Source organism: Jaculus jaculus, chromosome 10 (genome assembly GCF_020740685.1).
Source record: "Jaculus jaculus isolate mJacJac1 chromosome 10, mJacJac1.mat.Y.cur, whole genome shotgun sequence".
Taxonomy (NCBI): domain Eukaryota; kingdom Metazoa; phylum Chordata; class Mammalia; order Rodentia; family Dipodidae; genus Jaculus; species Jaculus jaculus.
In genome coordinates, this window is record NC_059111.1 from 55,594,470 (window position 1) to 55,613,258 (window position 18,789).

General features: G+C 39.5%; 1 protein-coding gene across 2 annotated transcripts in view; it reads right to left on the reverse strand.

Moving 5' to 3' along the window:
- Positions 1-18,789, reverse strand: part of LOC101594396 (ATP-dependent translocase ABCB1) — a 104,469-nt gene that overhangs the window by 41,606 nt on the left and 44,074 nt on the right. The window contains exons 9-14 of one of the 2 annotated variants that reach the window (XM_045160430.1): positions 11,209-11,380; positions 2,434-2,547; positions 2,181-2,291; positions 1,868-1,993; positions 1,571-1,774; positions 1,090-1,260 (exon numbers count right to left, since the gene is read on the reverse strand). In XM_045160430.1, coding sequence (XP_045016365.1) covers positions 1,090-1,260; positions 1,571-1,774; positions 1,868-1,993; positions 2,181-2,291; positions 2,434-2,547; positions 11,209-11,380 — 898 coding nt within the window. The remainder of the gene's footprint in view (positions 1-1,089; positions 1,261-1,570; positions 1,775-1,867; positions 1,994-2,180; positions 2,292-2,433; positions 2,548-11,208; positions 11,381-18,789) is intronic. The other variant, XM_045160431.1, reaches the window with a different exon arrangement.

Consider the following 18,789-nt stretch of genomic DNA (forward strand, 5'->3'; position numbering starts at 1 on the left):
TTTAAATGCTAGTCTCATTTTTTTTTTCCTTCTTTCTTTCTTTTTTTTTTTTTTTTTTTTTTTCGAGTTAGGGTCTCACTCTAGCTCAGGCTGACCTGGAATTCACTATGTAGTCTCAGGGTAGCCTTGAACTCATGGCGATTCTTCTACCTCTGCCTCTGGAGTGCTGGGATTAAAGGTGTATGCCACCATACCCAGTGCTAATCTCATTTTTAATGAAACATAGAACTAAGGCAGATAACCAGAAATTGCTTGAAATTTCTTTATCTAAATCCCTATGAATTCTGTCACTCTTTAAGGAGACAGAGATGAGCAAACAATAAGTAAACTTGAAAACAAAGTGTGGTAATACATGCTTTTAATCCCACCTAGTACTCCAGAAGCTGAGGTAGGAGAATCTCCATAAACTCAGAGCCAGACTAGGGCTACACAGTGAGTTCCAGGTCAGCCTGGAAGGTCCTCTTGGCTAATAAGCAGCAAGGTGTTCTTGGTGTTCCACCAAGCCATCTCCCCAGACCCAGCTCTCTCTCTCTCTCTCTTTCTGTCTCTTTAAGGAAAAAAATATCTAAGGATTGGTCTGATCCTGAATGCCCAAAGCAATTTTTGGAATTCAGTGAGATTGAATAAAATGAGACTATACCTCAAAAACAAACTCACAAAAGAAGTAAATGGAGATATGAACTCATAGATAGCCAAAATAAAGAAAACTTCCTCCATTTTAGCTCACAGAATGGTTCATAGGCTATTTTACCCTTCATGAACAATCTATTAAGAACATTGATAAGATGATTAAAGGAACATATATGATTTTTTATTAGGGGAGAATTAGAGTAAATATGGGCCCATTCCTATTTGAATCTATATTTCTCATTGTTTAAAAAACATAAAGTTTTGAAATTTTACTGAAAATGAAATTTTACTCAATTCTACTTTTTAAAAAATCAGAGAAATAAACAAACATTAAACAGGCAAACAAACAAAAAGACATCTACGGCCCAATGCTTTTTTCTAAGCCCAAGATTAAGAAACATGAGCAGTAGGATATTATTGTTACTATAAATCAGATCTTTGGAATTAGGGTTCACAGACCTTATCCAGGGCTGCCTGAACTACTGCTTCACTCTCTGTGTCCAGGGCTGATGTGGCCTCATCCAGCAGGAGGATCTTGGGGTTGCGAACCAGGGCACGGGCAATAGCAATTCTCTGTTTCTGTCCACCACTCAGCTGGGCCCCTCTCTCTCCCACCAGGGTGTCAAATTTCTATAGCAGAAAACAGACAGGAAGATTTAACAGAGCAATATACCACCTGATTTCACATTTATAATCCCATCAAGCACCCATAACTCACCAGTGTCACTCCAGTCCAGTCCAGTTCTTTAAGACACAGCAGCAACCAAACCCAATTTTAAAATCTCTCTATCTGGGGCTAGAAATTAAACATCAACACTAAACTTGATTCCCCTTTTAATCAGGGTTTTCAAATTTCGGGGAATTTCCTAACTTTGTGTGGACTATATTAGGCCAGAGCTATCTCTTCTCTGAGCTCTAGAATGAGGGGTGAGGAACTCACATGAGGTAGTTTCATAATGAAGTCATAGGCATTGGCTTCCTTGACAGCTTTCTCAATCTCATCCATGGTGACATTTTCACGACCATAGCGAATGTTTTCAGCTATCGTGGTGCCAAACAGCACAGGTTCCTGACTCACCACACCGATAATTTCCCTCAGATACCTTACATTTATGGTCCGAATGTCCTGACCATCGATACTGACCTGAAATAAAGCATAAGTGTGAATTTCATAATCTGTACTTAGAATCACAGCATCAGAATGGTAACTACTGACAGCTCCATGTGTCTAACTTACCACACCCTCTATGGGGTCATAGAGCCTCTGCAGCAGCTGGACAGTTGTGCTTTTCCCACAGCCACTGTTCCCAACCAGGGCTACTGTCTGCCCACTCTGCACCTTCAGGTTGAGTCCCTTCAGGATCTATCAGAACAAGAGAGAAATCAATGGTAATCTCCACTCACAGAGATGCATGAAGATTCTATGGACTGATGAACCAATAGCAAGCTTTATTGTATACATAACATATTTTGTTCTGCAATCTCTTAGAGAATTAGAAGCTTTTCATCCAATTCATTTTTAATCTCTGATTTACCAGTTATCACCATACCTGAACTTCTTTTCGGGATGGGTAGCTGAAGTGAACATTTTTGAATTCCAAATTTCCCTTAATATTGTCTGGTTTATGCCCCTTCTTTGAGAAGCTGTCAATGCTTGGCTCCTACAGAAAAGCATTTTAGGAGATAACTAGGTTTCAATAACTACTTTATAGTGAACCTTTAAGGAGAGTTATTATTGTGAAAATAACTGACTCTACTGAAAAATATTTTATGTAGATGTTGCAATGGGCAGATCAGACTTACATTATCAATTATCCTGAAGATTTCATAAGCTGCTCCTCTTGCATTTGCAAATGCCTCAATATTTGGAGATGCTTGTCCAATACTAAAGGCCCCAATTAATACAGAAAAGAAGACCTGAGAAAAATGAAGTTAAACCATTGGTGTATTTTATTTACTACCACTTTTTACACTTCCTCTTTTACCAACATAACTAATTGCATTTTAAAATATCATAGGAACATATAGATTTTAGGTGTTAAAAATATCTTAAGAGTAGGTATCAAAAAGACTTCTGGTCAAGATGGCATCCACCTAACCATTCCACACCTTCCAGGGAAGGAAAAACAAGACGTTAAGGGTTCATTGGGTCCTTTAGGGGAGAGCAGTCTCTAATAGACCTCCAGTGGGAGGGCATGAAGGGGAAACAAAGGGGAATCTGCTGATTCCTATGCTATTGAGTAGCCCACCAGAACTCCAATCCCCTCAAGCAGCTGTCCTAGCCATAGTCCCAGCCTCCTACACTAACTGCAGGCAAGGGGTCACAGGCCAGTATAGTTCCACTTGCACCACGGCACAAGGGCGATCACCCCACTCCCCTCACGCATGACCTCAGAACTGCTCCCCCCGCCGGCGCAAACTCAGACCCACTCCCCCTGCCCATGCAACCTCAGACTACCTCCCCCAGCCTGCATGACCTCAGACCTGCTCCCCTTATGTGAACTCAGACCCACTCCCTGCCTCTGTGTGACCTCTGACCCGCTCCCCCTGCCCCCATGTGAAAGCCACCCTGCTCCCCTGCCCCATATGAAAGCAGCACCACTCCCCCTGCCCATCACCGCCAGAGTCTCATTCTCCCTGCCACTACACTGTGATGGGCAAACCACAGCACAAAAGGAATAACATGAACAATCAAATGCAAGTAAACCCAATAAGATCGCCCAGTCCTAAAATGGATATTTCTAATCAAAACAGAGCAGAGACTTTAGAATCAGAACCCCCAAATGAAGTTATGAAAAATGCAAATTGACCAAGCTAATGGTAGAACTTGCAGAAAAGCAACAAAGGACTGATAATAGTGTGGATGCTATCACCACTAGACCTAATAGATAAGAAAATGGAAGGGATCCAAAGATAGTTAACAGATATGAAGGAGAGTGAAAAAAAAAAAAAAAGAGGACCTCAAAAACCAGCTGGCTTGGCTAAATGAAGACAAAGATATGCAAGGATGAATTCCAAGAAGCATCAAGAATCAGAAAAATGAGACTTCCGGGTAGGATGGCGGCATAGAGCCATACCAAACCAGCCTAGGGAAGGATTTAAGCAAAGCCTCAGCAAAAATGCTCTTCTTCTGAAAAGTGAAGGAATATAGTTTATTCCTAAACACAGTGGAGAAGCCAGAGAGGCCATGATCCACCAGAGAGAAGGAAAATGGCTAGAGTCCTACTGAGGCACTCGCAGCCCCCGATCTGCACTCTGCACGCGCCTCACTGCCCAGGGGTTATCGCTTTGCTACTCCTGCCCATGCATGACATTGGGCAGGCTCTGCCCACTGGCCCACCGATCTCAGGCTCCTTCGGTCCATTTGCCTGCCACACACACACACGCCACTGATCCCACTTGTGCAAGCTTAGCCTGTCTGTACATTTGTCCACTTACTGCTCTGGCTGCCACCCTTTCACAGGGGAGCTCAGGCCCATTCCACCTGCCCAAGCAAGCTCAGGTTCACTCTGCTTATCAGCCTGCGCCAGCTCAGGTGCAAGCCCCTGCCTGTCTACCACGCTGGCTGACCACCAGTGTCCTGTTGCAGGTGAGCTCAGACTGATTCTGTGTCCCAGTGTTCCGCCATGCACAACTTTTGGCTGCTTCAGTGTCTCTCCGAGCGTGAGCACAGGCAGCTTTGGCACATTACTGTGTGAGAGCTCAGACAACTTTGGCCCCACTGCCATGCAGGAGCTCAGACTGCTTTGGCATTGTGCCAAGTGAGAGCTCAGACTGCTTCAGCATCTTCTCAGGCTGCTTCAGCTTCCCACTCTGCTTGAGCTCAGGCCAATCCACCCACCATGTGTTCAATAGCAAAAAAATAAAATAAAATACCTTGGAATAACATTAACAAAGATGTGAAAGATCTATATAATAAAAAACATAAAAGCTCTCAAAAACAAAATCAAGGAGGGCTTGAGGAAATAGAAATACCTCCCATGCTCCTGGATAGGCAGAATTAACATTGTGAAAATGGCAATCCTACCAAAGGCAATATACAGATTTAATGTAATACCAATCAAAATTCTAACATTGTTCTTCACAGAGATAGAAAAAAATATTCTCAAAATTCATATGGAAAGGCAGAAGGCCTCTGATATCCAAACATATCCTCAGCAAAAGATACACCTCTGGAGGCATCACCATTCCTGATCTAAAGCTATATTACAAAGCCATAGTAATAAAATCAGCATGGTACTGGCATAAAAACAGGAGTATAGGCCTATGGAATATAATTGAGGACCTGGACTTTTGGTCAAGTAAATACAGCTACTTCATATTTGACAAAGGCCCTAACAATATAGGCTGGAAAAAAGACAGCATCTTTAACAAATGGTGCTGAACAAACTGGATAACCATATGCAGGAAATTGAAACTTGATCTGCACATCTCACCATGTGTCACAATCAAGTCCAAATGGCTCAAAGACCTCAATATAAGACTGGAAACTAAGTTACTATTGGAAGAAAATATAGGAGGAACTTTCCATGATATTGGAATTGGAAAAGACTTCCTGAACAGAACCTCAGTAGCTTAGGATCTTTAACAATCACTCAACCAATGGTATAACATGAAGCTGAAAATCTCTTCACAGACATACATACAATAACCAGAGCCAATAGATTACCCACAGAACAGGAGAAAATATTTGCTGAATATCCAACATTCAGAGGCCTAATTTCTAGAATCTGCAAAGAACTCAAAAACCTAAACAATAAAACGTCAAACAATACACTAACAAAATGGGTAGGTGAGGAGGGAGTGGAGGGTAAGAGAGGAGTGGAGCACACAAATGTGGACCCAAATGGCAATGGTACCATAAAATTCTACATCCTAAAAGACAGGCCAAATGGTTGAACCTTCATCAGGTGCTTAGATTGAACACCTGAATCAGAAGGCCCTGGAGAGGGCATGATGAAGACTGATCTTAATCTTCTCCTGTTTCTTTTCTTTCCCTCTCTCTCCCTCCCTCCTTCTCTCTCTCTCTCTCTCTCTCTCTCTTCACTCTTCTCTCTCTTCTATGTCTTTTATATTACTTATCTTTTTTTTTCTTCTTTTCTTGGGCACTGACTTGTAACTCCTAGTACCAGTATGTGGTTATCATCCACAATGAGCTCTTGATCAGAGAGACCTACAAAGTTTCCCAAAAGAAGACAGATTTCTGTCAGAGTACTTGATGACCCACCAAAGGTCTGTGGTAAGACCCTAGTGCTGAAGACACCAGATGCTGTTGAAACATAACACAGAGTAACATGGCTGGAAGCTGGAAGAGAGTCAGTCCCCAGACAGCGCTTCTAGTGCCAGAAAGTGCTACATGAATGATTGGGGGAAAACGGCCAATATCTGTCCAAGAAACTCATGATCTAACCTACTTAGCAGCAAACAACCTGACGTGATGCTCACACAAGTGTAATAGTGGTACAATGACATGGTGGGAAACCAACTGCTCTTGATTTGGCTAACTGATCTTCTCAGTGGAATGGAACAGATAGCTGGAGCTGGGTAACAAATCAGAATCATATCCCAAAATGAGCCTGCTTTCCATTATCAAGCTACCACCAATCATAGGCTACAAGAGGGCCTACAGCTATTAAATTCTTTGTAAAATAATAATAATAATAATAATAATAAGGGTTATCCCATTTGTCTGGTGCTAACTTTACTCTCCACTGGAGAATCTGCTTCTCTTTTTCAGATAGATGCAGATCTTCAAGAGAGAACCACCCCATCATACCTCAAAAGGGCCCCAGCTGAAACTAAGATCAACTGGCAAAACAAGCAAGGGTGCTATTTTCTTGTTGAACTGGGTATCGGCTTAAGGGTGAAGGAGATCAACACAGAGAACAATCAACTCCTACTAAATCAAACATCCACAGACCCAGAGGCCCCCCAACACCTCATCACTGAAGCAGAACAAAACTGAACCCAACATGGCTCAGGGAAATTTTGCTGAAGAGGGGATGGAAAGAATGTCAGAGCCACTCTTTGGGTCATGATACACAGAGACATTTCTCCTACCCATAACTGTGGGCTAACTCCATAATGCATGACCCATATACCTCAACAAGGAGGGGCCAGAAGGAGGGGGTAGGACATGGATGAGCCTAACAATGGTACCAACTTGACTGTATTCACTGAGTAAAAAACTAATCAATAAAAGATAAATTAATTAATTAAAAAAAAATAGAGTCAGCTATGTGGAGGATAGAAACTCAGACCTGGAAGACAAAACAGAAAAAACAGTTTTAGAGTTCAAATGTTTCAATAAGTATAAAAATTTCTGTGAACAGAACATGAGGGTGCTGTGTGATACCCTTGAGTGTCATAACATTCAGATCATAGGAATACCAGAAGGGGAAGAAATTCACACTAAAGGCATGGAGAACTTATTTAACAAAATTATCAAATAAACCTTCCCACTCTCTCAAAAGAAAGGCCCATCAAGATACAAGAAGCTAAAAGAACTCCAAACAGACTGCACCAAAGGAGAAACTCTCCAAGACATATTGTCATTAACACTCTAAAAACTGATACCAAAGAGAAAATCCTAAAATCAGCTAGGGAAAAATAGCACATCACATTTATAGGTAACCCCATCAGAATTACTTCAGACTTCTCAATAGAAGCCCTGAAATCCATAAGCACCTGGAACAGAACACTAAAAAGTCTAAGAACCTATGGCTTCCAACCCAAACTACTCCACCCAGCAAAAGTATCCTTCATAACAAACAGTGAAAGAACAACTTTTCATGGCAAAACTCAGCTTTACAATGATACGAATGCAAAGCCAAACCTACAGAGAGTATTTCAGGAAATTCTCCACACAGAAGAGTCAAATAGTCAACCTCAAGTCACTTCAAGAAGCAATCACAATAATCAAACTCAGAGAAGGCACAAAAAACTTCAAAGTCCATGAAAACACCAGACCAAATAAACCAACACAATATAGCAGGGATCAAACCAAACCTCACAGTCATTACCCTAAATATTAATGGCCTCAATTCACCCATCAAGAGACATAAGCTAACAGGGTGGATCAGAAAATTAGACCCCTCAATCTGTTATCTTCAAGAAACCCACCTCACCACTAAAGACAGGCACCTCCTCAGGGTAAAAGGGTGGAAAACGATATTCCAAGCAAATGGGAATGAGAAACACGCAGGCATAGCTATAATAATATCAGATAAAATAGACTTCAATCCAAAAATAATCAAAAAGACAAGGCACTTCCTACTTATCAAGGGAACAATCCATCAACAAGATATCACAATCATAAATCTTTGTGTACCAAAAACAGGGGCACCAAAATCATAAAACAAAACCTACTTGAAAATAAAAAAGAAATACCCACCAACGCCCTCATAGTTAGAGACTTCAATGCTCCATTATCAGCAATAGATAGATCATTCAAACAGAAAATCAACAAGGAAGTGAGAAAGCTTAACAAAACCATAGAACAATTGGACCTAAAGGATATCTTAAGAACATATCACCCCAAATCAACAGACTACACATTCTTTTCAGCAGCCTATGGAACATCCTCTAAAATAGATCATATACTGGGCCACAAAACCTGCCTCCATATATTTAGGAAGATTGACATAATCCCCTGTATGATATCAGATCACAATGCTATATTGCTAGAAATTAACAACAAAAGACCTACCAAGAATACCATCAGCTCCTGGAAATTGAACAGCACACTTTTAAACAATAAATGGGTAGTGGACGAAATAAAAAATGAAATTGCAAAATTTCTAGAAATGAATGACAATGAGAACACATCATGCCAAAGCTTATGGGACACAATGAAGGAGATCCTCAGGGAAATTTCATAGCACAAAATACCTTCATAACAAAGACAGAGAGATCCCAAATCAATAACCTAACCATCCACCTAAAGGAACTAGAAAGAATAATCCAACCCAAAAAACTGAAGATGGAAAGAAATAATTAAGATCAGAATAGAAATTAATGAATTTATACCTCAAATGGGCCCCAGCTGAAACTAAGAATAAGTGGGGAAACAAACAAGAGTGCTGTTTACATGGTAAACCTGGTACCAGAACAAGGGTGAAGGAGATAGACACAGAGAACAATCAACTCCTACCAAACCAGATATCCAGAAACACAGAGGCTCACCAGACCTCATCACTAAAGCAGACCTAAAATGAGCCCAACATGTCTCAGGGAAATCTGTGAAAGAGGGGGGAGGAAAGAATGTCAGAGCCACACTTTGTGTCTTAATATGCAGAGACATTGACTCCTACCCATAACTGATAGCTAACCCCACAATGCATGATGCATATTCCCCATCAAGGGTCCCTGCAGAGGGGGAAGGACAGGGAGTAGCCTAACAATGGTCTCAACTTGACTGAGTACAAAACTAATTTTAATTTTTTTAAATTTATTTATTTGAGAGCGACAGACACAGAGAGAAAGACAGATAGAGGGAGAGAGAGAGAATGGGCACGCCAGGGCTTCCAGCCTCTGCAAACGAACTCCAGACGTGTGCGCCCCCTTGTGCATCTGGCCAACGTGGGACCTGGGGAACCGAGCCTCGAACCGGGGTCCTTAGGCTTCACAGGCAAGCGCTTAACCGCTAAGCCATCTCTCCAGCCCACAAAACTAATTTTAAAAAGTATCAAAAAGATTTTTTAAAATCTTAAAAGTATACAACAGCAAATTTCAAATGATTCACCACACATAATGTCAAGTATGTGATAGATGACAATCATTTTAATTTCCATATGATATATATATATATATATATATATATATATATATATATATATATATATATATATCAAAACATCATACTATACTTCTTAAAACTAATGCAATAATTAGTTAATTAAAATAATATAAGAAATTTGGGGGCTGAAGAGATGGCTTAGCATTTAAGGTGCTTTCCTGTGAAGCCTAAGAATGCATGTTGAAATCTCCAGGTCCCATGTAGCCAGACACACAGTGACAAAAGCATGCAATGTCACACATGCACACAAGGAGGTTCACAGTGGCTGAAAGGCCCTGGCACACCCATTCTCACTTTTTCTCTCTCTCCCTAGTACCCTAGTAAAACTGGATGCACAAAGTGACACATGTATCTGGAGTTCACTTGCAGTGGCTGGAGGCTCTGTCATGCCCATTATCTCTCTCTCTATGTGCTTCTTTCTCTCTCTCTTTCTCACATAAATAAAAAATATTTTTAAGCCAAAGGACTAAGGTTCAATTCCCTAGTACCCACATAAAACTGGATTCACAAGGTGGCACCTGTATCTGAAGTTCACTTGCAGTGGCTAGAGGCTCTGTCATGCCCATTTTCTCTCTCTCTATGTACTTCTCTCTCTCTCTCTCTCTCTCATATAAAAACATAAAATATTTTAAAATATTTTTTAAAATTTCAATGTAAAAACATTTCTAACTATTAAGTAATTTCGTATAGTTTATAAATCAGAATATGTCTTAGTTGCTTAATGAAGTAATCATATATAAATTCTATAGTGCCACATTATAATAGAACCATTTTATTCTTGAGTGTCTGTGTGTGTGTGTGTGTGTGTGTGTGTGTGTGTGTGTGTGTGTTCATATACCTATGGAGGCCAGAACACAACCTCAGATATCATTTGTTAGGAATGCTGTCTAGTCCACATTTATTGAGTTTGGCAGGTTTTTCATTGGCCTGGAGTTCACCAATTAAGTAGACTGGCTAGCAGTTGAGCCCCAGCATTCTACTTGCCTCTGCCTCCCCACTGCTAAGATAACAGGTATTTGCTATCCTGCCCAGCTTTTATTTGGGTACTGGGGAACAGAACTCAGGACCTCATGTTTGTGCCACAAGCATTTTATTGACTAAGCCATCTCCCCAGGCCCTAAAATATATGAAACTTTCAAGTAGAATTTTTTTTAAGAAAAATGACACTTTTTCTATTTTAGTCATTTGAAGGGGGGCAGATATAGAGAGAAAACAGGTGCATGGGTGCACCAGGGCCTCTAACCACTGCAGATGAACTCCAGATGCATGTGCTACCTTGTACCTCTGCCTTAGGTGGGTACTGGGGAATTGAACCTGGATCCTTAGGCTTCGCATCTAAGCACCTTAACTGCTAAGCCATGTCTCCAGCCCCACTTTTTCTTTTATAAGTTTGTGAAGTAAGTTGAATGTAAACTAAACTGCATATTTTGTCATTTGTTTTGTGAACAATATATCATAAAGTGAATGTTGAAAAACCTATTATCAAGTTTAGCAAAAAGAAATAATGACATCAAATGAAACTTCATGTTACAGAAACTAGTAATGTTTAATATTATTTTGGCTACCAGAGAAACTATGCAGGACATCTACAAAAAAAAAAAAAGACAATAAAACTAATTTTTAGATACATCTCATTTTTTCCCTACTATTTAACCTAGTAATGCATGTCTCTTTATGTACTTTCAAATACAGATCCATAATTAATTATTGTTAAGCCAAGCCAGCACCACTTGATTTCACTGGCACTTTTAATATTAGTCCATTTCTGTTATATAACTTACAGTGAGCACTTGTCCAATAGAATATTCATTTGAGATGACCAAGGATGTCCCGTACCAAAATGCCAGAGCGTATGATGCATAAATGAGGAGAAAAGCAGCACCTATGGAAATGTTGGCTGTGATAGCTTTCTTTATCCCAAGTCTTTTGGCTTCTTCTAAATTTTTATTATACCTGGGAGAAAGAATACAATTTAGTACATATATGTATATAGCTTATGAAACTATGTCAGTGTAGCATGATGATTATTGACTAGCTAAAATGCGTCCAGCCCTGTGAAATTCATGTGGTTTCTCATTTTGTCCATATATTGGCCATATGATGTGTTATTCCTCCTTTGTTCTTTTCTTGTATAAGAGGAAATTTGGGCTCATAAGACTAATTTTCTTTTTTTTTTTAATTTTTATTTATTTATTTATTTGAGAGTGACAGAGAGAAAGACAGATAGAGGGAGAGAGAGAGAATGGGCGCGCCAGGGCTTCCAGCCTCTGCAAATGAACTCCAGACGCGTGCGCCCCCTTGTGCATCTGGCTAACGTGGGACCTGGGGAACCGAGCCTCGAACCGGGGTCCTTAGGCTTCACAGGCAAGCGCTTAACCGCTAAGCCATCTCTCCAGCCCAAGACTAATTTTCTTGAGGGAAAGTCTTATAACAGTTTCTTAGCAACAGTAAGATAGGAGAAGTAGTATTTAACTCCCCAAACTTGTAGTGCTTCATAAACAGTACAGAAGCCATAAACATTGTCTTTTCTCCAAAATCTGCTTGCTCTTTTATTAATAAACATGATTTAATGGTAGAAAACACTAAACACAAGAAAATTATTTAAATTCATGAAACTCAGGGTAGCTTTAAAGATAGTTTCCTCACTGCTATGAATGCTTTTGGGATTGTTGGCAAGACCAACTACATGTTAATATGTGAGCTCATGGTGAAAGCTATAAAATGCTTTTTGTGATTTTTTAATGTTTAAATATTCTGTACTGTTTATCTTACTCCCATAGCTATTTTTTTAAAAAAAGTTACTGACCTACAAAACTTATTTGGCTTGAAAATCTATAGTAGTTCATGACTATTTATTTTCTTTTATATTTTCTAAATAACCTATACATCCTTTCCAACAATTGCCTTATCATAGCTGCAGATATTGGTAAGAGGCTCTGGCCTGGTGGCTTGGGCCATATAGGTCATTTTGACTGCAAAGCTAAGAGAATAAAAATTTTAGCACATTGACAATGTTGTGACCTGCTCACAGCACAAAGGTCTTGGGGAATACTCTTCACACTTCTTATAGGAATATAAGGAATTACAATAAAGAAAGCAAACAAACAAACAAAACACTAACAAGGGCTAAAGAGAGTGCTTAGTGGTTAAGGTGCTTGCCTGCAAATTCTAAGGACCCACTTTGTACTCTCCAGATTTGACATAAGCTAGATGCACAAAGATGAGACAAGCACAGGGTCGCACATGCCCACTAGGTGGTGCAAGCATCTGGAGTTCAATATCAGTGGCTGAGGTTCTGGCATGCCAATTTTCTTTCTCTCTCTCTCTCTCTCTCTCAAAACAAAACAAAGCAAAACAAACAAACAAAAATACACTAGAATGTTGGAATCCACTGGCAAAATTTCTTTGTTCAGGTGTTATGACTTAAACTTACTCCTAGTGTAACATTCAAGTGCTTAGAAGTAGGATGGAAAATTTCTAACCTTAAAGCTACAAGAGATGGTGCCTATAGCTTTACCTTCCTTCGAAAAGAAGAATTAAAGAAGAGAAAATTGCAAATGTAGAACCAGAGTAAACTTACTAAGGAAATATGAGAGGTTGTAACTGAGCCTCCCATGTTTTTCTCTTTTTGTTTATTTGATTGTTGAAACAGGACCTCACTTTGAAGCCCAGGTTAGCTTTAGCTTGAATTTAGGATCATCCTGCCTTAGCCTTCCAAGTGCTAGTGTCATAGGTATCTACCACCAAACCTAGATTTTTTATTTTGCTTATCACAACACCCTGCAGAACCAAGAACTTTTATTTTCTTGCATATTTTTAAATGAGATTTAATTCTACATATAATTCATATTTTGAGATAATTGATTAATCTAACACATGATTATATGAGTACTGTTTTATATATTGATTTCTTTGAAAAATTCATTTTATTTGTAGGTACATCAGAGTTCAAGTCCTGCCAACATATAAGTGTATATTATTTCTTTCCTTGCTTACCACATTTTTTTAGCTGGGTATTTCATCAAGGTTACAAAACATGCTACTTGTTATTTATCTAAAAGTCACATCTATTCAAGATTTGATAGAAACTTGTAACAGTAAAATATGTAAAACCCCAAATTGCCAATTATTTTATTTAAACAAATATGTTAAGAAACATTTCAGTATGGGTTATATATATGTGATCTCCCAAGTTAGGTGTTGACCTGAAGTAAATTTCAAAATTCACTTGGCAAATATTTTACATAATTACATTAAGACTTATTCTTTACCATCTCCTTTTATTTTAGTTCTTGCTTACCGAGACTATTGGGGAAACCATTTCACTGATATGATGTTGTCCTATGCAGCCAGAGGAAACATGTGAAAAGGAAGAAGCAACAAGGGAAAAAAAAAAACTATTTAGATAGCATAAAAGGCTTTGAAAATAAGGGGGTAGAAGAGGCAGGAGACATAAATAATACTGTATCAACAAAGATGCTCTTGTAAAAAATTAGTTTTTCAACAAAATGTCATTGATATGAAGCCAGATTTAAAACTCATCTGCTCATTGGAAACTTTAATATGAAAATTATCATTAAAATAGGAATGACTAGCTGGGTGTGGTGGCACACATCTTTTATCTAAGCCCTCAGGAGGCAGAGGTAGGAGGATCGAGGCCACCCTGAGCCTACATAGTGAATTCCAGGTCAGCCTGGGCAAGAGTGGGACCCTACCTTGAAAAACCAAAAAAAAAAAAAAGAATGTCTAAAATAACAAAACCATTTGTGTTCACAAAACATTCTTAACTACTGGGAAAATATTTGTGACTTGTGCAAGTAGCTACTTATAAAAACAATTTTTGTAAGATGGAAAGACAGATTAGTGGTTAATGTACATGCTTGCAAAGCCTAAGGACCTAGGTCTAATTTTCTAGGATCCACATAAGCCATGAGCCATAAGACTTGAGCATGTGTCTGGAGTTTGTTTGCAGTGGCTAAAGGCCTTGGAGCACCCATTCTCTCTCTCTCCTTTTCTCTCTCTCTCTCTTTCTTTCTCCCTTTCTATTTCTCTGTCTCATTAATAAAAATAAAATATTAAAAAAACAATTTTGGCTAAGCAAATAAAGTCAAAAGAGTAAATAAAATAAAATGAAACCAAAAGAAAAACATATTTACATGAAACATATAACAGAAAAAAACTATGTATATGTGGAAATCTGTTAATGTATTTCAGCACATAAATAAACTTAATCACAAGAACCACATGATCATTTCAATAGATGCAGACAAGGCCTTTGACATAATATATTACTTCATGATCAAAATGCTGGAAAGAATATGGATGGAGGGATTATATCCCGATATAATAAAGGCTATATATGAAGAACCTAAAGCCCAAATAATATGAGTTCCCAATAAGATCAGGAATAACACAGGGGTTCCCACTCTTACTTCTGCTCTTCAACATAGTACTAGTAGCCCTAGCCCAAGCAATATGACAGGGGAAAGATATAAAAGGGATACAAAGTGATAAAAGGGAAAGGAAGAAGTCAAATTAGCCCTATTTTCAGATGACATGATCCTATACATAAGTGACCCAAAAGAATCCACTATAAAACTTCTAAAGTGGGCTGGAGAGATGGCTTAGCTGTTAAGTGCTTGCCTGTGAAGCCTAAGGACCCCAGTTCGAGGCTCGGTTCCCCAGGTCCTACATTAGCCAGATGCACAAGGGGGCACACACATCTGGAGTTCGTTTGCAGAGGCTGGAAGCTCTGGCGTGCCCATTCTCTCACTCTCCCTCTATCTGTCTTTCTCTCTGTGTCTGTCGCTCTCAAATAAATAAATAAATTAATTAATTAAAAAAAAAACTTCTAAGGTGATAAATTCCTTCAGCAAAGTTGCAGGATACAAAATCAACACACAAAAATCAGTAGTCTTTTTATATGCAAAGGACAAATATACAGAGAAAGAAATTAGTAAGGCTGTCCAATTTTCAATAGCCACACAAAAAGAAAAATCAAATATCTTGAAATAAAACTAACCAAGGATGTGAAAGACTTATATAATAAAAACATAACAACACTTAAGAAAGAAACTGAGGAGGACATGAGAAGATGGAAAGACCTCCCATGATCCTGGACAAGCAGAATCAATATTGTGAAAATGGCAATTTTACCAAATGCAATATACAGATTTAATGTAATACCAATAAAAATCTCAGTATCATTCTTCTCAGAGATATAAAAAATGATCTAAAAATTCATATGGAATGGCAGTAGGCCTTGGACATCCCAACATATCCTCAGTGAAAGAAACAACGCTGGAGGCATCATCATACCGTATCTAAAGCTATACTACAAAGCCATACTAACAAAAGCAGCATGGTACTGGCATAAAAACAGATATATAGACCAGTGGAACAGAATTGAAGACCCAGATCTTAGTTCAAGTAATGACAGCTACTTGATATTTGACAAAGGAGCCAATAATGTACACTGAAGAAAAGACAGCATCTTCAACAAATGGTGCTGGACAAAATGAATAACTGCATGTAGAAAATTACACTAGGCCTACTCATTTCACAATGCACAAAAATCAACTCTAAATGGATTAAAGGCCTCAATATAAGACCTTAAACTCTTAAATTACTCGAAGAGAAAGAGAAAGTAGGAGGAACTCTCCACTAAATAGGAGTGGGGAAAGACTTTCTGAACAGTACCCCAGTAGCCCAGGAAATTAAATAATCACTCAACAGTGGGATATCATGAAGCTCAAAATCTTTTGCACAAACATACCATTAACAGTCATAATATAAACCATTAACATAAACCATAAACAGAGTCAACATATTACCTACAGAATGGGAGACTATCTTTGCCAGCTATACCACTGACACACCTAATATCTACAATGTACAAAGAAGTCAAAAGACTATGAACAATAAAAATTCAAACAACCCACTCAAAAATGGGGCAGAGAATTGAACAGAGAGTTCTCAAAGGAAAAAAATACAAATGGCTAACACACATTTAAGGAAATGTTCAACAACCTTAACCATCAGGGAAATGTCAAATCAAAACAACTTTGAGATTCCAGAATGGCAATCATTAAAAAAAAAAAAAGTCAAATAACAATAAATGTCAGCAAGATGTCTAGAAAGAGGAACACTCACTCACTGTGAGTAAGAGTGCAAATTTGTACAACCTCCATGGAAATCAATATGGAGACTCCTGAAAAAGAGGAAAATAGAATGACCAACAGACCTAGTTATTCCTTTACTGGGCATTTAACCTATAGGCTCCATACTTCACTGCAGAGATACTTGTTCAGTCATGCTTATAACTGCTCAACTCATAATAGCTAAGAACTGTAATCAGCCCAGGTGCCCATCTTTGGATGACTGGATAATGAAGTTGTGATACATTTACACAATGCAATTCTACTCAACAGTAAGAGAAAAGGATATAATGACATTTGTAGGAAAGTGGACAGACTTAGAACAGATCATACTTCACAAACTCACACAAACACAAAAAGACAAATGCCACATGTTCTCACTTATTTGTGGTTCCTAATCGGGGAGATCATGGCTGGCATGACTGAAAGGCAACTCAAGGGCCAGACAATAGGAATGGAAGGATTTGGACAGGGAATGTGAGGTTGGGGTAAACTAGACACAAAACTATACCCAAAATGAACTTGTACCATAGAAACCTTTCTCAGTGATAGTAGATTAAAATATATAGCCCTCAACAAGAGTATGGGAGAGATCATCTGGTAAGAAGGGCCCTGGAGAGGAGGGATAAAGCCTAATCTTAAAATATTTGGCTCTGGGTTCCAGTTAAGATGGCGGCATAGGTACAATGCCAAAACAGCCTAGAAGGAAAAAGACCAAAAAAACTCAGCATAATACACACTTTTACTAAAAAGTGAGATGTATAGGAAATTGAAATGGCAGGGGAGAAGTAGAAGAGATCCAGAGCATCCAGAGCCCACACAGGCTGGCAAAAGCAGCCCCAGCAGGTCCGCCAACCGCAGTGGCGGCGGCGTACCAGAAAGCCACCAGGCTCGGCTCGAGCCACAGGAAAAGCCAGGTGCAGGGAGCTTCCACTCATACTGGAGCTCTCTGCAACTCAAGAAATGTGAAGGGAGAGTGGCAGTAAACAATGGAGGAGCAGACCATGAGGTAAAAGAACACATGGAACAGCAAGAGAACTAGAGCAGCTGCAGCTCCCTCCCTTCCCCCACTGCCTGTGCCCAGCAACAGTGAACACAGCAGCTGTCCCAGGACCCGGCCACGCCAACTAGAGCTGACTGCAGGACCCAAGCAGGAGCAGGGGCTGGCAGCAATATCAGTGGCCCTGGGACCGGCAATAGCAGCCTTAGCACTGTCAGAACCAGTAGTGGCAGCTTCAGAGGCAGCAGCAGCAGCTTCGGTGGCAGAAGTGGTGGATCCAGCAGTGGCAGCTTCAAAGGCAGCAGTGATGGAACCAGCAGTGGCAGCTACAGCAGCAGCAGTAGCAGTGGCGACAGACCCAGCAAAGGCAGCTTTCACAGCAGCAGCAACAGATCCAGCAGTGGCAGCTTCAGTAGCAGCAGTAGCAGCTCCAGCAGCGGGGGTGCCGATCTGCAGGGCCACAGTTGCCAGCCTCGGTTTGCCCCATAGGAAAAGCCAGTGCCCAGCTCCAGAAATCAGGACAGCAGCCCAACAACCAAGCCAGCAACTTGACTGAGACCAAAATCATCCAAAAAGGTAATTGGGATTGATTGCACCAGGGAAGGGTCTCACTTGGTCACAAGCTGACTTGGATCCCTCAAAAGACCAGAAATCTTAACCTCTTAGTTGATAGAGGATCTGGTTGTTATAATAACTACTCTTGCAAAATATTTGGTGCTGATTTTGATTGAATGTGTACAGTGTTTAGTTAAATTTTAGAATCTACCTGTATTTTATTCCACTCAGCCTACTTGAATACTCCCATAGCAGGGAAACTCAACCCCTAGGAACACCTTTGTATATACTCTCAGAGTCTTAAGAGCCACACCTAACACCTTAAGCTCCTAGCCTGAAGATATATAACATCAAATCAATTGATACAGCTAAGAATACCCAGCTAGCTAGAAAATCCAAGCATTAACTTAATCCAAGATGCAAAAATATATACATTATAACACAAGAAACACTAAAAAGCAAGACAATATAAATCCACCTAACAGTATTAATGCATCAGAAATGACCTCCAGTGAGAACTAGTTAGAGGAAATGCCGGAGAAAGGTTTCAAAAGAATGATTGTAAATATGTTCAAAGAAGTCAGAGAACAAATCAAAGGAGTCAAAGAGTAACTCAAAGAGGAAATCAAAGGAATCAAAGAAAATGCAGG